Source organism: Solenopsis invicta, chromosome 11 (genome assembly GCF_016802725.1).
Source record: "Solenopsis invicta isolate M01_SB chromosome 11, UNIL_Sinv_3.0, whole genome shotgun sequence".
In the NCBI taxonomy this organism is placed as follows: Eukaryota; Metazoa; Arthropoda; class Insecta; order Hymenoptera; family Formicidae; genus Solenopsis; species Solenopsis invicta.
In genome coordinates, this window is record NC_052674.1 from 9,973,484 (window position 1) to 9,995,618 (window position 22,135).

Genomic DNA, 22,135 nt, shown 5'->3' on the forward strand with positions numbered 1-22,135 from the left:
GATACCAATGTTTTGCTTTCAGCGCGCGGAATTCTTCTTTTTGCACGAGGCATCTTGCTTGCTATCCATCTAAATATGTTTAAAAAAATTTCTGACACGGCTGAAGTTTGAAACTCTCCGATAAAATTATAGCTTCACTATTTTTAAATGTAATATCTAATTTGTTATAAACTTTGTATACTTGTATTACAAATCAAGGATTAATAAAATATAAGGATAAGGATGTGGTCTTTGAGAGAAAGGGAGTAAATAATTCGAGACACTATAATTTTTTTTTGCATTTCATTTCATTTCACCAATATCTTTAGGATAATGGCATTAAAAAATGTTTATTAATATAATATGTATACTTTCCTTAAAATCATCATACTCGTATTCTCATAGCGTAATAATCATAATATATAATTATTGTAATATATATCTATATTTATTTATATATAATATATATTATGTTTATATGTCTTGCATATAGAGAATAGTCAATTAGATAGTAGGTTGTGTAGGTTTTTGTCGTGTTTATTTATTCATCAATTTTTATTTGTTTAATATTTAATGTATAGGTATTCCATTACTAAACATACAAAAGCGGTATAAAGCTCGATCCTCACACGCTGTCTATTTATAGTAATAATCATCGCGTTCTTACAAGATTTCCTTAAAAATTGCGTTACGAAATACGTTTTTTTGTCTGTTTTTCTTTTTTTCCACCACATTTTAAACCTAGGCGTAGCCGCGTAACGCGCTAATGCTTACAGTGTACTTCCTGTCCGTCCTTTCGCTTAAAATACCCCTCCCGGCGGTGTCCCCGCGTCGCGCCCCGGGACCAGAAGGAAGGATAGGCCCCGGTGACGAGAGGGGATGACCGGGAAGGGAGGACGCTTAAGCCCGAAACTGCCAGGACCCATATTGACCGTGTCCTCCGCTCTGAGAGTAGAGCATTGATTAATTAACGCAAACTCATGTAGAGTGCGACGTAGAGTGGACGACAGGACGGTCGACCCCCGCGACGGACCTTGACCCGGAGGTCAAGCCCGAGGAGAGGAGGTCGAACGATTCCGTCGACGGTTTCCTGACTAAAGTATTAAATGTCCATTATATGTGTACGTGTGTGTGTGTGTGTGTGTGTGTGTGTGTGTGTGTGTGTGTGTGTGTGTGTGTGTGTGTGTGTGTGTGTGTGTGTGTGTGTGTGTGTGTGTGTGTATGTGTGTGTGTGTATGTCAAATCGCTTCTCCGAGATCTCCGTCTCTCGCGTTTCCGTTTCTCTTTCGCCTCGCGCTTTACTCCTTTAGGCCCGCGGACTTTGAAACGCGCGTTTGCGAGGCGCTCTGTGTGCCATGAGATCGATCACGATCGGACGGCTCGCAGAGTGGAGCGCGAAGCACGTCTCGCCAATCTCTCTATCTCTCTCTCGGAGAAACGATCCGGGATTGTTATGTTAAGCACTAGCTCTCGATCGAGACACAGTTTATAGATATTATATATACTTTTTCTTTCAAACGCGATTCTCATCCTTCGATACTTTCCGCTTTGTGTCTACGACGTGTGTGTATGTATGTTTCTTTTTTTTTCGTGCGTCTATCTTCCCCTCAAAGTCGCTGGCGGGTGCACCGCGCACATCTCCCTTAACGATTCCTGGATCTTTCTCTCGTCCATTCGCACGCTCGACGGACGTGTCCTCGACTGTCCGAAATCGGCCGTGCCAGCGCCGCGAACAAAAACCCATTTTACCCTTTGCGGCGAACGCCAGCTCGACAAATCCAAGTTCCTCAGCCTGTCTCGTCGCAGTCATTCGTCGTGTACGGAGTGTGCCTAGTGGCATTTCCCTTTCCTCGAAACACTCACGAGCAATCGCTACGGGAACATTTACAACGGCCAGCGCTCGATGTTCGCCCTCACGAAGGAATTCCTCGCGAATGTCTTCGCCTAATCGTTTAACTTGACGCTCGTTAGTCGAAAGCACGTCCGCGCAACGTATGAACTCGTCAACAATTCGACGCGTTTGCAGCGTCATCGTCAATTATCACTCGCTACAAGATGGAGCGACGCAGTTTACAGCAAATACCTCTCGTTTTTTCTCTCTCTCTCTCTCTCTTTCACAACCAATATCTTAATACCAAATATATTCTTCTTAAATCCTACCTATCCACATCGTAATTATATGTTCAACATGCAATATAAATGAGAGCTCGTAAAGGAACTTATACATTTGAACATTATACAATGCTTTCTCAATGAATTAATACATATATTATATACGAATTGTGTAAAACTCACAAACATGTACAACTTTTAGCACAAAGAAAGAAACAGCATATACTTTATACCTTTTATTTGGATTAACATTACGTCATACTCGAGAATCTGGATGACAATACGTGTCGAAACTTAAACTATAACAATCTGAATATAAACTCGTGATTATTACGGGAATCCCTTTCTTCATTCTGTGGAGCAAAGATGACAATTACTGTCAGTGACCCGCCAGCTAAAGGTACAGCGTAGTATCTAATAACCCGAGTTAGACTCTCGCCCTCAAGCCAACCAAACAAATATAATCGCATACAATTACAATACGAATTATTAAATATCAACTCTTATACTCTAACGATAGAATGATCATAATAAGAGTTTGGCAAGCGCTAGGGAAATAGTGCCGATCGTACAGTGTAGTGTATCTTGTGTGTGTTCGACTCCTGTGTGCACGTTATACATTCCTCTGTGTGTACTCTCTCATTTTATTCGCGGTATTGGTGGAGTGTAGCGGCATCTCGACAGCGAAACCATCGGAAAAACGGTCACTCTCTCGATCTGTCGACATGCGTTCTGCGTAACGGTCCGTTAAATGCTTTCTCGCATGGAAATATTAATTAGTTCTGCCTAGAATAATTTTTCGAAAACCGAAGCTCGACAATAGACAAGTAACGTCCTTCGGTCCTAACGACTAACGGTCGTTTGAAATTCGATTGCAGCAATGCATCGCGGAAACAATAGACCTCACAGATACCGGTAGATTCGAAAAAAAGATGTACTTCTTGATTCTCCAGACACACGTCAACGTTCTTGGATTATTGCATGCGTCCTCGAGGAGAATTCGACGAGGGAGGAGCGAGGTGGAGAGAGCTCGCCATTTTTCCAGGTTCGTAAAATTTCACCGAGACGCGAAAAATCCACGACCGAGGACGACGATCTACGTTTTAATGCGCCCCCCCCCTTTTTTTTGCGAGTCACTTTCGAGAGAATAGATTTTTATCAAAAATATATATATCTATACATCTGTGTATACGTTTGTCTCACGCCCGTTCCTCCTTTTTAGTCCACGGCGTCGATCGCCCGCCCAACGCTCGAGTCTTACGTACGGATATTCGAACGATCAAGGAACTCTTGATGGTTCGGATATGGAGTCGTTGGACCGCCGGTGTTCGCCGTCGGAGTTCAATCGTGTCGATACTCTGCCCCCGGCTCGTCGTCTACGATCGCACGAGAATGTTCCGCCGACAATCGTCGGGGACCATCCTCCCGCCTATCCGCTCCTTTTCCCTCCACCTCTCTCCTCTCCTCGTTAATTTTCGCCTCAAATCGTCGACGCGACTAATTAAACGGAGATCAGTCTCGAACGATCTGCGATCTGTTATTATCTCGAATACTCGGTGCGGACTTACGAAACTTTGGGTCCTTCAAAAAACAGCGTATAAAACGGTAGAAAATTCCTAGGCTGGAAAGATTATGTTTCTCGAGTCTTATCTTCGGCAGTTGCAAGTTACGATTTTATGAGGCGATGCGCACTTCCATCGACCGGCGAACGCGAAAGTCACTTACGGTAAAAAATAACGTGTATGGGATCAAACCCGTCGTCGAAAGTTGATCCGCGAATTTCGTCATTCTTCTCCTTCGTTTCTCCCTCGCTTAGCTTTGACGTTGACTCGAGAACAACTTGATTTCGGGTTCGATCGAGCACAAGTTTCTTCTTCGTTTGACGTAATTTGTTTTTTTTTTCTTTCTTTATAAATTCACAGATGTATATAACATTCGGATATTTTAACTCGATTGTCGCGGTCGATCAAAGTGCGAGACCTCGATATTATTTTCATTTATTGCTCCTAGATAGAAGTATAGTTGCGCGTATATATGCGCGTTTGTGTGTATGGAGGTACACGGGGAAGTAAGTTCAATTGGTGCTGGCGATTCTGTGTAACGGTGTGACGTGTACGCGTTGTGTGTCGATTATGTGTACATATCCCATAGATAATGCATCGTAAAGGGGAAACAGCTAGAAAGAGATAATTCTTTAAATAGATTACCGGTAATTCCCTCGTCTATCCATAGGCGGGTGCATGCAATAAACACACCGAGCTCTAACTACGATACTGATTTTTTTCGAAGCTTACATGTCTAACTGCACGTGATTAACTCACGCGGCTCCCGTAATATGCGTTCGTTCACTTCGTTCGGTTAAATTTACCATGCCACTTAAGACCAGCTCGACAAAGATTCCGTAATACTGCGAGCGATTCCCGCCCGCGCGTTACCCTACCGCGAGGGACGACTGTCAACAACGAGATTAGCATCGAGAAAGCGATCGAGTTAACTCTGAAATCGCCGGCATTGAGGTAAAACTTGACGTGCGCACTGATATACGACGTCGATATGATAGCGAACGGAAATTATCTCTCTTTTGTCCATATATATGTTATATTTATAAAATCTATAAGTGTGTGGATGTATGTGGGAGAAGGGGGTGAGTGGGTGGGTGGGTGGGTGTGTGTACGTGTAGGGGAGACACGCGTGAATCGCGAGACTCGACATGCATCGTTGCACGCTTTCAAAGTTATCGCGAAGCCTCGATGAAAATGTTCCTGAGAATTTCAAAGGGGATCAGTGGGGCCGCGCCTTAAGTGCTAATGGCAGTCCGGATCGTTAACACATAGCTACATGCGCGTATATTATATATCATACTTCGCTAATAATGTAACGTTCAGTGAACCTAGCGCTAGGTATGTTATACGGTACGTTTATCATATAAACCATTTCATTTAATTTTCATATTCGTTATCGCAATAATTCCTACACCAGGGAAAACATCGTTAAACACATTATCTCTCGCCTAATATTACTCTTTTTTTTCTTATCTCGTCACTCTCTTCCTTTCATTCTCTCGCGCTCAGTAATAATTAATAATCTTCTTTTCATCTTTCTCTCTCTTCTCTCTCTCTCTCTCTAATTTATTATTTCTTTCTCTCTTTCTTTCTCGCTTTATGTCTTTCCTCGTTACGCCTTCGTCGTCTAATATTTTATTCAGCGCTCGATATAGTTATTCATATTAGAAAAATTTGTACTCTTATAGGGGAGGTATCGAGGGATACAGCTGCCTCGCTGTTGTTCTATATTTTTCATGATTTAAGGGAACATCTTACCCAGTCTCGCATGTGTCACTCTTTTCCTAAAATCGAGTAACACCCTCTCGCGATCTAACCGAGTCGCGCGATATCGCGCAGAACGCGTTCGCGCACTTTTATTTTTCCGCCCTTGTAAAATGTCCCAATTCGTGTCAAATGTCAGCCAGGTAACCGAACGTAGCCGCGCGACGTGTCCAATCGCAAGGTGATTAATAGAAAAAAAATTACGTGGTAAATAAATCGTCAAATTCCTTAAATTGGATCTTCGTCATTCTAATGTTCAAAAAATAAAATACAAGAGTCGTGCCTAAAAATCGTTATTGTGATAAGCTTAAAAAAATATATAGAGTACCGTACAATCGTACTATTGATCGTAATAATTTTTCTTCTATGGAAACAGAAAATGTCGACTCTTTTACCAATTGTATACATCGTGATTGGACAGTCGCGAGTACGGTCGTAGTTTTTTTTTTTTTTTTGTATCCTGATGTTGAAATTGGTACGGTCGAACGAAATGGAGAACTCAGTGACTATAACTGGCGAGAAATCGGATGAGGAGCTCGGTAAGGGATTGATCGGAAAACTGAGTAGGATGGGTTAATTTTTCAGGCTAAAGATCCTTGCAAACCTCGCAGTCACTCATCTCTCATTCACGACCGCTAAACTGAGTCACGATTGCGTTCACGTAGCCTTTGCTCTCCGAGTTCCGTCTGCCAATCTGTATTCACCATTTTTAGCGATAGAAGAATGCGCGTGCGAGCGCATCGGCTCTTTACGAAGTCGCGACGCGAGCCCATCGTGACTCCGGCTAAAGCTACACGAGAATGGGAAATAGCTCCGTTAATGCATAAGTATACGCGTGTGTATATATATGTTTACCACGTGCAAACGTGCCTACAGATAGGACTTGATACGAACTACAACGTCTAAGGAGGAGTTCCCTTTCTTTTCGCGAAAAGGACTGATTAACCGGTGAGCGATCCTAAGCCCCGCCAAATCTTCGATCAAACCGTACACCGCTAGGTGGTAATATGTAATATGTGCTTACCGTTATTATCGCTATCACGTTATTATATGTACGTGTACACGTATATATCCATTATGTGCGTATATATGTATGTAATATTATTCAAACCGTCGTTACGACCGCCTTTTGTAGGTTCCTTCGAAAAAAGCTCCGACCTCGCGCGACCTCAGCTTCAACGTTTCCCTCCTCCTCGTTGCCCTCCTATTTCCGGCAAAAATTCGTGCACACCGGATGGCGATCCAACGCTCGCGAAACATCCGCGCTCATTGGTTGATCGCACACGGTGCGATGCTGCCGATTGTTCGTTTGCCTGATTGTTTCCAATTTCTTTTTCTTTTTTTTTCTCTTTTCCTTTTTATTTCTCTCGACCGAAGATCGTAGGAAGGCGAGCGAGAGTCATAGGGCAGGGCAGTAAGACATGGAAAGGCTATTGCAATTCACTGTTTCCTCCGTTTTTTCATCCTTTTTATCATTCGTAGCCATCTCGCTTCTCTTTTTCCTCTCCGTTCTTCCTTTCTCTTTCCCTTTCTCGTTCTCTCTCTCTCTCTCTCTCTCTCTTCTCTCACCGCCCTCGGGAAAAAAAAAAATAGACCTGAACGTCCGCGATGGGAGATAAAACAGGAAATCGGAAAGAAGTCTGGTGCGCGATGTTCCAGAAGACAGGGACGTTTACGTCGCTCGAAGTCCTCGATTGTACGTGCAATGGGAAGAATTCACTCGTTAACCGGGACTCCAATGACGACGAAGTCGGCAGCGATACGGTAAAGAAACGTTAGACTGTCCTTAAGTGTGCGCTCGCTGTATATCCGTCAAACGCGTGGCCAATTACGGTTCGTCACAGTAACGACTTCGAGAAAACGCGAATGAATCTAATTTCCGTAGACGATATTCGTCGTAAAATTTAAGCGGTTAATCGAATAATTAAATGACAAAAATAACGCGGTTTGCTCGTACTTATTTCACGATTGTCAAATTATGTGTTACAAGTGAGCCAATCATCTGTTTATTTTTTATGAATAATTTTTGGAATTATGAGCTTTCTTTTATATCTTAACGAAAAATAATGTACTTTTTTGCTCGACACGCGGGAAGAAAAGGTACAAAAATTAATGTAGTAACATACGCATGTACGTAAGGAAGAGAACAATCAAACGTCTCGAAGAACACGGCGCGCAATCGTCAGAGAAGTCCTCGCCGTGTCTTAAACTCTACGAGTTTAATCTCTACAAACGATATATCGGGCGTCGATCTCCGATAGAGAGCGGCAATCTCTTTTTACGCGTCTTTCTCACTTTTCTCTCTCTCTCTCTCTCTGTTTGTATCCCTTTCTCTTTCTCTTCAGCTTCTTCCCGTAGTAAAAACACCAGACCTTTCGTTCACCTTTCACCCCTTTCCACAAACTTCCCGTTCGGTTGTCCCGTTTGGTCCGCACTACCAGCATGATTATTCGCTTTTGCATCGCAAAATGCTTGTGTCTACTATGATTTCTTTTTTTTTTTTTGGATCGCTTCCATGCCTGCCGTCCGATCGGTTTCTCTTCTCTCGATTCGCTTAACGACTAAGTGATACGGCTAAGTGTCTAAAACTACGCGCGGCCTCCGAACGAGGTCTTTCGCCGCGTCCTCGTCCCGGCACGAGGGCGGATCAAAGTGTGATTATAGAAAAGAATACCCTATATACCTATACGGGATTACTTATCCAAGGTTAACGTCGACGACACACCCTGCAAACGGTTACGTTCGAAGTGTCTCGCGTTCGCGACGACGCGAAACTTCGCGATCGATCGTGCCCGAGCGGATCATCGGGCAGGGACTAGCTTTTCTCAGAAGAGCTAAGAAATTTTTCTCGTTTCGGTGCGGCACGATCGTCGATCTCGTAGCGCTCTATTTTCGCTCGGGGCTCACGTTCCCTGTTCTTTCTCCCTCGTTACGGAAGATTTACCGATCATCTAACGTATCGGAAGGGCTAAGCAGAGGCGAATCTTCGATTACTTCCGTACCCTTCTCGATATCTGTGCTCGATGCTAAAACGTAGCGTATGCGCGCCTATTAACGTATTTCCGAAATTGCCGACGAATTGCTTGCCTTAAACTAAACTTAACGACGCCTTAATTTTGATAAATACTACCGTGTTAATTTTCCGCACGACTCTTCTCTCCGTCTTCGCGTGATCGACGTGGCGATCGCTTAAAAAAATAGGGTACAAAAATTATTCATCTAAATTTGCGAGATCTTATCCGAATCTAAAGTCGCTTTTCCGCGTATTTTCAATATTATTATTCTTTTTTTTTTTATAACACAGCCGAATAAAAATGCCCGAATTATCTCTAAGAAACTTATATCGAGAATCTTAAATTTTTAGCGCCTGATTCGCGTTCGCTCGAGAAACGCGTCGTTTATTTTTTTTTTTTAATTTTCGTTTTGTAAAAAAGAAGTCTACCCTTAAGATCCACCGTGAACTTAGCCCCCAATAAAAGCGCGACGACTACGAGAGCGTATGTCGATCAATTTGCGCGATTTCTTTCTTTCTATCGATTAAATTTCGCGATTCCTTTCTGTTTTTTTTTTCTTTTTCTCTTTCTTCTCGCTCGTCCGCTGCCTATACTAATTATAAAGACGCAAATATTACGTTCGCCGAATTCGAGTCGGCATTACGAGTTGCGATTGGTGTTGATTTACAGTGACAGCGCGGATCTTAATTCCCTTTTTTTAAAAACGACAAGAAATATATGTCGCAGTCTTACGCGGGTACCTCGTGTACGTATACATTGAAGAACGTACATTCGTCGTCGTCGTCGTCGTTGTTACCGTGTCGTTACGCCATCGTTAACTCTAAAGGCTAAAGGCGAGCTATACTTATAATGGTACCATTCGCGCAGGTCACACGTGTGAGAAGCGTCGATTACGCCAGAAAAAAATCCAGCCCGTTATTCCTCGCGATCTCCGCACGCGGATGTCCGATTCAACTCGGATTCTCTCTTCACACGAATCGTGAAACTCTATCGAATCGAATAACGGCACGTCCTTCTCCCCCTGTAGAACTTGGAAAATTGTCACCGGGCTTAATCAAAGGCCCATCATGCGCACCTGTAAACTATTAACGTGCTAGGGGGGATGCTCACGATTGAGACGACGGGCGCGAATGGTTCCTCCAGCAATGACTACGCTTACGAATACAAATCCGACATGACGCCATTTACACAGACGACGCTTTACATAAGTCTACTGACTCGGGGGTTACAGGGGTGGGTTTAAAGGGGTATACATATACGTGTATTATATAATATATAATATATACGCTACGAGTGCGATTAAATGCACGAATAGGAAGGGAGTAGCACATCCACACGCCATTCAAACACATCGGTTAACCCCTCTAAGGAAATTGGCTGCAAACGGATACTTTTGGTATAATGGGAGAGGGGTGGGGGGTGGGGGGAGGAGGGGAAAGGGGCAGCCTACGAACTAGCGATTAATGCGCGTTCCATTAAATCCTTAATTATGCGTGTTGTTCGCGCGTTGTCCTCGCAGCAAGCTCGTGCGCGAAAGACCATGCGTGTACCGCCCACGCGCAACCTTCCGCGGCAAGCCGCGTGAAAAATTCGACAGTGATAAAATAAGACAAGAAAAAAATAAGGAGAGAAAACCGATTCTATCGTCTTAGAAGTGCGCGACTATTCGTCGTTGATTACGAAGTTGTAATTTCGCAGTGCGCTCGTGCGTGATTAATATCGTCGATCTGCTTCCTGAAATCTGCGAAGTTTCGATTGGCTCACGGCTCGCGAGAGAAAGATAGAAAGGAAAGAAGGAAGGAAGGAAGGAAGAAAGGATGGAGGAAAGCGTAGGAGCTGTCCGATATCGGGAAGTTGGCTCTCGGGAATACGCCAATAAACCGAGCCGTGAACCAATTGTCTTTACACATTCCGTCAAGTGTTCGCAATCCTGCGTATCGATTCGCGTCTTCGTCCTTCACGAACATTCCCCCGCCCCCGCGTGTCCTCCGCGTTTGCTCCATCAGCGGTTTCGTGTATGTCAACAGGACTCGTTTTAGGCCACGCGCCGACTTATCGCGCGATTACCAAAGCGATGAGTTCAGAGTTCGAAACACGAGTCCTTGACGAAAGGATTGAGCACAAAGTTCGGACCGACCAAAGTGATGGGACTCGACCGATGGGATATCTTCGTCGTTCTTACAATTTTCTCATTCATTGTACTTTTAAATCATTTGTTGGCACATCATCACGCATTTTAATGTAAACATTTTTTTTTAAACAAAGAAAGATTCTTTTTATCGTCACAAATTCTAATAATTAATAATTAAAAAATTTATACAATTGTTCCTATAATCCTATAAAAATTGCAATACACAGATTAATATAAATATAAAAAAAAAATGTTACGTGTAATGGGGATACTGAACTCATCGCTACAGTATAAAAGTGTAAAATAATTAACACAATATCGCATGAAGGCTATTAATTAAGAGGCTCCATCTTTCCGCGTATTCGGCTTTACCGGTATCTTTAACGCAACTCAAAGAGAGACACGCAGAGGCGAGATGGCAGCGTTATACGTTAATAACAACATTATGCTCCTATGTACATTTGTACCTTGGCCAACGTATCCAATCGACTCGATTACGGCCGAGCCCCCAGCATTCGTTCGAAAAATCCGGTCGCAATTTCGGCCGCTTCTTGATAGAGAGACCCACTCGAGCTTAGCGTTCTCTGTCTCTCCCACTTAAAACGCTTTATCATTTTTCCGTCATTCACCTCTTAACTAAGCACAGTTCTCCCTCGTCGCGTTAGCTTGCGATAACCGTACGCGAATCCTCGGAGGGGGATCGAGAGCTCGGCTCCTTCAATCGTAGAACGTGAAAGACAGCCGGTGTGTGTACTATTTATGACGTCGGCGTACGGTGCCCTCCTCCTTGTCTCACGAGCGGTTCCCCTTTCCCCTCGAGATGTCCGGACTCGCCGGAGCAACCTTTGATCTCCCTCGTCGCGAGAGAACCTCTAAGCAAAACGGTTCTCTGGAAAGACCGACTCGATCGATGGGCATGGGGCTGGCACGCGAGTCGCCGACGTGAGAAAAACAAAACCGCTCTCCAGTAGCGCACTCGATAAAATTTCTTCGTCGTTCTAACGTTTCAGTATAACAATCATTAGGCAACGTACATTAATTACATCACTTACAGGATTAGTGACGGAGGTGGGAACGGATGCGGAGGAGGAGGAGGAAGAGGGAAGGTGGGGCAGGAGGGGGTTGAATTCGATAAATCCATTGAAATGTCGACGTTCGCCGTCGGGGAACGGGGAAGGAGACACACCGCGGGATTTCTGTATTCTGTGAAACCTAATCGGGAAATTCGAGAGACGCGAAGCGCGAATTTCATGGAATTCCGCGCGATTATTTTTCCCCCTTCGATACCGACGTTCGCTTCCGGACGCGAACCCCTCCATGCTCCACGTGTCTCACGTCCGCGAGCGGCGTCACTCTCTTTCTCTCGTCTCTCGCGTAAATCCGGCGTCTTGAAATAGAGCGCGATGGGCGCAACCACGTATCGTCTCTATCCATTCTTCTTACTTTGTACGTCATTCGATAAGAATGTAGCGTTCGTCGACGAGCGGGCTAAGTGCCGCGCGAATCGACGCGAATCCCTAAATCCGCATCCCTACACGTTTAACTCTCCCTTTCCATCGTATATATTCCTCTCCCTCTATTTCAGCATCTTTCTCTTTCTGCGTTTCTGAAAGTATATATTTAGCCTGTAAAACGGGAGAGAATCCGTTGCTGTCGCGTGGCACGGCCGGCTTCTGCATCCCGGATTATGCACTCGCAGAATGAGATTGAACTTTGGCACGAGCAGTGCCAGACTTCGCGTGAACGCCTAACGCGAAGGGACATCCGGGAAGCCGGCGAGCGTGTCCGCGCGATTAGCCCGACACCGGGTTCGAGTATATGGTATACACGAGTCAACGTTCATTAACGAATTAACATCACAATCAAGCTATTACAGGTCGAACGGCGCGCTAACCATCACGAGGACCACCCTCGCCCGCCGGCGAGTCTTTTTTTTTGCCTCGTCGACCCGTGACGGTTAACGTGCGCGGAACGTAGAATTTAACTCTTTGAAAAAAATCAATGCCTCCCGCCCTAAAAGCCGCACCACCCCGAAATACTGTGATTGAACGGTACGGTAACTGTAACACTCAGGTAAGTTCGGAGAGACGGTTCTTCAAGCGCGGAGCCATCGAGAACGCCGGATGGTTCAATTGTAACTGCCTTTCGGATCGTACGTATATCTAATAATATAAACAAAACTGGGGGATAAAAAAAACTGTGATATTGTTCTCAACGCAATAAGTATTCGCGCGATTCTTCCTCTATTACGGTACGTAGGTAATAGTTACACGGTTAACTATATGTGTACTTAATGTATTGCGCATTGATATAACATACGCCTGTATATGTCTATGTATCTAACGTATTTACGTGTTCGCTCTTATCAATCCTTACCACATTAGAAGCACAAAAAAAACAAAACTTCAAACATTATCTAGATCTACGCACGGTTCGCAAAATGAAAGAAGACGCAAAGAAAGAAAAAAAAATCCCAATGAAACGAGGAACGAGCCACTAAATTGAAGACAAGCGTGAGAATTCTAAAGATAATGTCACCGAGCGCATTCAGCGCATTAAATTGAAACTAAACAAGTCTGCTCTTGGAGGCATTTTGGACACTTCCACGAATTCGAATCCGGACGATTCGTCAACTAAATATTAGCGGCAAACGGAAACGTCAAATAAAGTACGAATGCTTGTATATGTATAGTAACATAATAAGTGCTTACTTATTTTTGGAAAAACACAAGTCAAGTTGTAAAAAGATAATTTCGTTCTAATCGATGTAAAAATAATTATTGTCTGTCATTATAATTATATTAAAATAATAATAATAATAATAAATTAAACGTATCGTCTGGAATCAAATCTCCACGCCGAAATTGATCGGCCAGAGGGGAAGATCGCTCGCGCGATTCTATCACGACTGTTGTGGGCCTCCTTCCTATCGATCACAAAAAATTATCACCATTTCGCGTACCCTCGCGTACGCTCGCGTAAATAATGCTGCAGAAAATCGCAAATGAGAAAGAAAAAAAAAGAAAAAGAGGAAGCCGAATCGACAATTGAAAGTTTCGTGCCCGAGCCTTTATCGTGATGCGTTTAAGAGAATCAAAAATTAAATGGGGAAAAATGGAGTGAAAAAAGAAAGTTGCGTTTGCTCTGCTGCACGATTGCGACGCGGCGGCCGACATGGCTGCTTTGTCAATCTCCTGATTCGCTGCAATAATTACTGACTAATAAAGACATCGTTAGAAATTCGTGTGTTCATGTACGTGTGTATGTTTGTGTCAAACGCGTGCGTGACCGCGGCGTATCGCATGACTATGACGAGAGATCACGAGGCGATTCTCACGAGCAAACGTTGATCTAGGGCGGTATTATCGCGCAAAAAAATTTGGTCGATGAAATGGAGATCATTACGATTCGAGGTTGTCGACCGTTCGATATTTCACGTAGATTTCGAGTCCTGTAAAATATATATATATATATTTGTCCAACGAAGAACAACCTAATCGCTAACTACTCTTTGTTTAGCCTACCATCTTCCTTTTCTTTATCTCAATGTCGTTGGCGAGTCTCTCGCCTCTCACGCTCACGGACTAAATGTTTGATTGATGAAATATCGGCGCCCATCGTTAAAGTGTTACTTGTTTCCGCGAATGGTTCCAGCCATTTGATATTATGCTTGTAGCGTCTGCGATTCTCGATATTTATCTTCCGTTATCGTCTCGATAACAGCAGATGTTATGACGTGCGATCTCTACACGTCATCAGAGATGTAGTCCTTTACAATCCCACCGTTCGTACTTCCTAGATTTGCGTCTGAGAAAAGCGAACCTTCCACTCGTGTCTCATCGTCGATACCGTAGACCGCGCGTTTGTGGCTTTCGTGTGATTTATTTAACGCGTACGGTTGCGTACGTGTAATTAGAATGTGCGTGTGTGATTCCTTTCTTCCGGTTTATTTCTAAGGAGCCCGTATACGTTGCTTCGCGCATATCAGCGACGTACACGTTGAGAACGTACGTATATATAGATTTATATATACATATATTTCGATATATATATATACCTATAGTTGTCTAGCACAGCTGTAAAGACCCTTACTTGCTAAAGAGACAAAAATTGATGATTCTTAAACGTACGTATTATTCATTTTTCATAATATAATATATATATCTATCTATATATATATTTTCATATATATATTTCTTCATCTATTCATTTATTTTATATATCGAATTATTTAAACGAACTTTGACCGACGAGAAAATCGTTCCCTCACGTCCTGTAGCCGTGTCAAGGCCGCGTGAAAGGGTTCCGATGAACAACCGATATAATTACTATGATTAGTACGTAATAAAATTTTCCCTCTCCCCCTCGTCTTAATCGTCTCGGACATCGACAATATGACACAATAACTTATCACTAGGACGATTCGTCCGGTCGTCTACCCGATTTTTTGCTCGAAGACGTCGCTCGATTGCACCGGCGCGATCTTCCTCGGAGCTTCTCTTCACCTCTCTTCCGCCCACTTCCGGTATGGAGTAGCCCTCTCCGGCGGGGGGAGGGCGCACGCGCGTCGCCCTCGCAACTCAGCGCGAGTGGCGCACGTCACATGATGTTTCTCTCCTCCCCCCCCCAAGATCGAATTTCTGTCTCAAGGCCGACGTCGATCTTGGCCGAGTTCCCAGTCACGCTCGATTCAAAGTCGACCGGCGCCGAGGGGGGTGAGAGGGAGAGGAGGAGAGGTGGAGGTCCACGGGGAGGATTGCGCTTCGCACGTCTTCGCACCCCGAAGCGAGGCTCTCGAGGACAGAATCTCACCTTCACCCTTTCTCACCGCCCGCCCCTTTCCACCTCTGTATCACTCCTCCTTCTCTTTGGAAGCCGGGTGAACGACCGGCGAAAACGAAAGGGCGTCTTAACTATGAGAAAACCGTCGTTCTATATAAACTTACTATTTATCGATGATTCAAACCTTCTTTTCTTTTCAAGTAATGACTCTACACTAAACTCTATTCATAATTCAACCATTCGTAACCTCTCTCTACTCCATCACGGAGAGACTCCGACTCTCTTTCCTTCCCTCCCTCTCACCCTCCCATCAACCCTGTCCCCCTAGCCCCATACAAACGTACCACGCGAACGCTATTCGGATTATATAAAATTCACAAACGCGGGATATATCGATTATTCGGTAAACCTTCGGGCAGCGAGGAGGGCAGTGTCTGGTCGACGGTACCCATAGTCTCGAGAGCTCGGTAAAATCGTCGACGGGATCGCCCTGCCACCCCCGCTGATACCCCAGTCGTCCATATAAAAAACACTGATATACAAAACGTTCACTAGATCGACGATGAACGTCGGCGAACGGCGCGGCGAGAATAAATTTTCAACGGATAAGTTTTTCGCGCACGAAATGCTGCAGCTTTGTCGGCTCGTGTAAAGCGCGAATTACACCTCCTACCTATTGCCCATCGTTAGCCTGAATGTCTGCAAATTTTTTTTTTTTTTTTTTAATGTGCGTGTGCGTGCGTGCGTGCGTGCGTGCGTGTGTGTGTATGTGTGTGTAACAGCAAAATTTCTCGCGAGAAGGTTCCCAACGATACAACGTTCGAGAAGACTCGCGGTTTATTAGCGAATCGTATGATTTGCCTAAACGTGCCAGATTTCCGGAAGGTCCAACGTTCGGAATCACTGGTATATGCTTATGTGAGGTTCCAGACTAACAGTTGTTGGCGCCGGAAGCGATTACGGAACGCCATAACGCGTCCATTTGCTGGATATGACTAGCTTCCCGAGCTTCCTGAGATGCAGGACATTCGTGAAGTTAAACTCGCCCCGAGAAAAGAAGGTGATGCGGAATTTCAACAAAATCGAACCTTCCCCTCTTTTCAATTTATCCGTCGCTCGTATTGCTATTTCGATTTCACCGAGTTGGACAGTATACGTCTTTCACACTTCTACCGGACTTCGGCTAACACAATGACGTACCGGCCAGTCTGATCAAGAGGATATCACAGTGCTGTGCTCTGCGTGGAGCATATCGTACGAGGAACCCCGTGAAGCGTCGAGCTTTCCGACAATCGCTTTCGCGTTTTGTCGTCGTGTCTTTCAAAGACCGTCGTTCTTATTGAAAGATGTGACACGGAGAGAGAATCACCGGGGAATATGTTTATCCGAATGCCAAACCTTCCGGCAATACCCCGCGTCTTTATCTCTTGGAAAACATTGTTCTCCGGTTTGTGCACCTTTGTAACGCATCTGTGTACCGGATCTTAGTGAGTCGGGCTAACGTTGGGCAATTTCACAATGCAATGAGCTGGAGGAGCAGCGAGATCTCGTCGATAGTTTCTCGTCGCGCGATTCTACCCACGCCGTTGATGAAAATAGCAAAAGTACAAAATCGCTATAGTAATTATCCGAATAAAAAAGATTAGCCTAATGTAACATTAGCCTTATCAACTACGGAGCTAAGTGCGCCGTCGTGCGTCGACGCACGATCGATGATAAAGACACTTGCTGTCCTCTCTTAGAAAAAAAAGCAGCAGCTTGCTACGGCACCGTCAATAGCGAAAAAGGTATCCTTTTTCCCCTCCCCTCACGCGATGTATCTTCTTGTCTGCCGTAAGTTCATCGTTTTTCTACGTTCCGAAGGATCCTCCGATATCAGTACGGCGACTCAAAATTCGAATCCGACTGGGACTTTCGTCCACACGAAATTAGCAGAAGAAAAAAAGACCGAGGTGCTCCGAATTGCAATCATTTCGGCTTCATCTCTAATCTATGCCTACTGACGCATTAACAGGATCAGCCTTGCCAAAAATTGTCTAAATTCTGTGAGAAGGCTCCTACGGTCACTATTATTTTTCTCTATTCACAATGAAACGCTGACAGTGAAATATTGGTTTTATATTATTAATGAAAAACTCATACATCAAAAATTGTTATTCCGTATTACTGTACGATTTATCTTATTTTTATTTTTGTTATTAAAACAAATGCATTAAAATATATAAATGCACAGTACGTTTCGTTTGCTTTAATACTTTCAAAGTTCTCGAATTCGAAAGATCTCAAATTTTCTATCATCGTCATACTCATTAAATGCGAGAAAAAATGAAAAATATTAATAAGAAAAAGCAGAAATTACGTTTAGAACAATTTAGTATGCGCGAGGAGCCTTCCTTTGTAAATTTTATTTTTTATTATGAATCTACGCGATAAAATGGTTCTTGTAATCTCGTTAAAGCTGCGATAAATAATCGTGAAAAACTTTTTGAAATTATATCGATCCTCTCGGTTCCTCTCTCTCTTTTTTCCTTGTGGATACAGGAACTCAGAGGAGCGAGGGACAGCGTGTATCCGCTGATTCTTATTAAAAATTGAAAGCAGTAGGGAGTACAGGCGACGCGTGCATTATTCACGCATCGTAAGTCGTTAAGGAAAATTTCTCGTACACGCTTCCGATCGTACGAGGAACTTGAAACGGCTCAAAACTTGCTACCGCGATTAATTTTGAAAAGAATGTTCCACTTACCTTGTGAAATGCGCAAACGCATTGTAATTTCTTTTACAAAGGCCAATTTCGTGTGTCTCGATAAAACTTCGCGCAGAAAAGCAAAGAAAACGTTTATAAGACGGCGATACTTCCATTTTCTAGATCTAGATTTCATCTCGTTTCAAAGGTGACAATTGAGCCCATTTCAATGACTACGGCGTCGCTCGAAATTTTTATCGCACGTGCTGCGAAAACGAAATTCAAGTTCCTTATGCCATCGATTGAGCAACCGTACTGCGCTTTTTAATCTGCACTGTCGAAGGTGGCGAACTCTATGAAAAGGTCAGACAAAAAAAACGACGATTGCAGAACGAAACTTGGAAAAAAAGGACGAAAGATAGAGAATACTAAAAAAAAAAAACGCTGCTTTTGCTTGGCAATTACTCATTTGGCACTCTGAGAAAACGTACGGTCGAGACGAAACGGAGTGGAGAAGGACTCAAACGCGATCGTCCTTGCCTCCGGCACTAAACGCGCGAGAAATTAATTAATTAACGCGGGAGTTTAATTCTTCTTGCACAGGAAACGCGCAAGTTGCCTGACTCGCCAATGTTTGGCTGTGTCTAAGGTAGATTTTCTCAGACTGATATATCCTCGATGCCGTTGATTGCGCGCTTGTCTGTGCATTATTTTTTACATTTTTTTTAAATTTTTTCGTTTCTCATCCCCTTTTCCGGTTTTCTATCTCATTTTCCTTTGATCCTTCAGTGAATCGTGAACGAAACTGCGTGACTACTTCAGATTAATAAATTTTTAAATATCAATATTTTTTTATATCGTTTATTCTTTTATATGATACGTAAACAAAGAAATTCGCGCCTACTAAATGTATAAACGCACCTCTCCCTTTATCTCTATCTAATCACGATTAGTAGCTTTTCCCTTCACAGAGCATTATACGAATAACTAAAAATATTATCTACGAAAGGATAGGAAAAATTCAAGTTTTTAAAAAATATTTGAAAGATTACAATTAAAATAAAATTGTAATACCGCGTATTATTTCCGTGCCTCTCGTAAATTAGTAACACTGCAGTAATTAAAATAAAATCAAACATAGATTCTTTTCGGTTTTTTACGGTATAGAACATGTATAAAAAAAAAAAACGTATCGCTTGTATCGAAAACGCATTCTATCGTCAATCCTATGCGCAAACAAAACGATACTTTTTAATTTTGCCAGACACATACGGTCAATGGAGAACGAACGAAAATAAAGTCGCTATGCGAAAGCATGAAGAAGTAGCCGCGCAGCCTCACGATCCTCATCGCGTTAACGCTTCACACATTGGGGCATTGTATTATTTCCTAAATATACCTCCCGGCGTATGGATTAAGTATACTTTTTTTTTCTTTAAATCGAAGTAACGTAAAAAAGGTACACGATCGACTATACTACCTTGAGAACGGTGGGCGGTCTGTTTGTGGGACGGCCGCTATTGGTGGACAGCAACGACCAGCATCGCCAGAAAAAAAGGAGGTTCTCTTCCACTCCAAACACACTTGCTTCTCTCCCACTTAATATGTTATATACACTGGCTACCTCGGACGATCACGACTTTCCGCGAGAATCGATCCTCGACACTCGAGCGAGCGACGACGACAGGATCGGAGGCACGAGAGAGCCGTGCACTTTCGTCTAGACGGAAAAACCGTGTGTACACAGCGCGAGCGGTAGTCCCAAACGATCGGTTTCTTCTTTCAATGAGTTTACTTTTTTTTTTAAATATTTTTTTTACCTTTTACGACCGGCACGAATTTCGTCCGTTCCTCGACAACGCTCCTGTCCCGAACCGCGGAAAGTCGCGACGCGCGTCCGAATCAACGTTGAAAACTCATCGAATGAGTCGTAGATCCTTAAACAAAATCAACATGGCCGCCATAAACGTATAAACTAATAAAATGTAAAAAAAACAACGTGTTCTCGATTATCTAAGTAACAAACGATAGTTATTTCTTTTTTCATTTTCCCCTCCCAATCTTTTCTAGAAAGTAGCCTTTCCTTTTCCTTTCCTCTATACACGTTTACAATAAAGGGAATCGACCTTTCTTTCCGTGTCTAATATATCGTTTATCTCTGCCTAAATTTATTTCATGTATTTATTATTTTTTTTTCTTTGAAGCAATTCAACTATATATTATGAAACGGGAGACGGCGAAGCGCAGTCACTTATTATCCAAAGTTTCCAAAACCGTTCGAAATAGCATGATTCTGATGGTAATCAAACGTTTAATGCCTAATTGATGAAAATATACAGAGATTTGTCTAACGAAGAAATTTCACTATTTAAAACTCGCCTATATCAGAGAAACACGCGCGCGTAATGACAATCGTCAAAACATAATAATATGCTACTAAAAAAAATCAATTGCCGTTTGTTCCAACGAAACGACGCACGATAAATGCCTTAAGAAACTTAAAGAGCAACGTCACGGGGGAAATAAAGTGATTGATTTTGCAAGTTTCGCCTCTCGCATTGTCATAAACGAAACGTCAATATAATTCGGCGTCTCCCGCTTAGACTCAACCTAGACAAACAAGTCTACAATCGACGTTAAAAAGAAACATCTTAAATTTTATTAGTACTACGGGAATGCGCCACGGGGCTCGCGCATACCGTCGTCGCATAGAATAGCCGTTAAATTTGACCGTTATAAAACAAAAGATACCTAAGAAATTACAAAGAAATAACGCCAGCTCTGTCGACCGAAGTAAAAGCGTCTGGCGAGTTAACAGGAGTTAATACATCGGTGGATCCGGCCGACAAGACGCGCCAGGAAAGATCGCGGCCCCCGTGCGCGTTCGCCATCGTCAAATCTCCTACAGTGGTCGCGAGGGGAGGATTCTAGAGCACGGTCGTTCGGAACAGGGAGATCGACTTGTAAAGGAGAGGATACAAGTCGGCCGCGGTCGTGCGCATACGGCGGCGGTTCGCTAAGTTCTCTAATGGTTACGGCCACTGGCTGTAGAGCTGAAACTGCTCGCGGGTGAAGCAGGCCGAGAGCGGTTTCACGAAGTGGGCGTCTACCGCCCTGCAGTGCGGGCAGCCGAAGACGCGGCTGTAGTCCGAGTAGAAGTTCAGTCGCTGATGAGGGTAGATCAGGGGTTTCTGGCAGCTGTTGCACTGGAACGAAAACGGAACGACGGTGCGTTCATTTCGTGTGGTGTTCCCTTCGCTGCGGGCGGGCGCCCGTGACGAATCGACGCGATAGAATGAGCATGCAGCTTCGATCGTCTAATTCGCCACGTATTGCAATCTCGTACGCACACTTGGAACATTTGCGAGCTACGCGCGAGAGTCCGATTACAACATTCGTTCTCGAGACCGTCGTTTGTAGGAGGAAAATATATTTTTTTTTGAGAAAAATATGAAATAAATACCGTCGTAATTCGCATCAAAATTAAACTGAGAGAAACACAAGCGCGAAACAATTAAAAAAGATGATTCGAGTTTTTCTATTCGAGTCCCGATAATCGTATCGCACAAAATATATTATAACGTTGAAGCTTTTAAAAGTCTCATTCTAACAGCATCGCTCACGGCGATGTATCAACGTTCGCGCGTTTAAAGAGTCTACGGGGTCGGCCCGTCACGAATTCGGGGCTTACCTTGAGTCGCTCGCTGCAACACGGCATAGCAGCAAAGATATCGTAGCTGTACATGGTGCCGAGGACCAAGCTTGAACCGTCCCACGGTTGGGTACAGAAACGGCAGCGTACAGGCTGGCCGCCACTGCCCTCCAAACAACTCATGCACACGGCTGACAAAAATTGAGTGCGACCTTCGACCTTCACCTGGAATGAAATACCGAAAAACCGAACGTGCTATTGGGATCTTGTGAAATCATGCGGATGCTGCGGTTAGTTCCCCGGTGAAAAATGCGACAAGAAGTAAATTTTAACATTCCGCAAAATTTTACGTGAAATTGGCAATCAAACTATTAATCAATGTAAAAAAAAAAAAATAATTCACTGCATATTTGTTATTCAATTTATTTGAAAAAATTGATTGAAGTTGTTTTT

General features: G+C 43.6%; 1 protein-coding gene across 1 annotated transcript in view; it reads right to left on the reverse strand.

Annotated features, from left to right (window-relative positions):
• Positions 1–2,079: 2,079 nt before the first annotated feature.
• The window catches only part of LOC105200279 (headcase protein), a 158,672-nt gene continuing 138,616 nt past the window's right edge, over positions 2,080–22,135 (reverse strand). The window contains 2 exon segments of the mRNA XM_011167755.3: positions 2,080–21,236; positions 21,722–21,907. Of these exon segments, the coding sequence (XP_011166057.2) occupies positions 21,063–21,236; positions 21,722–21,907 (360 nt within the window). The 3' untranslated portion in view covers positions 2,080–21,062.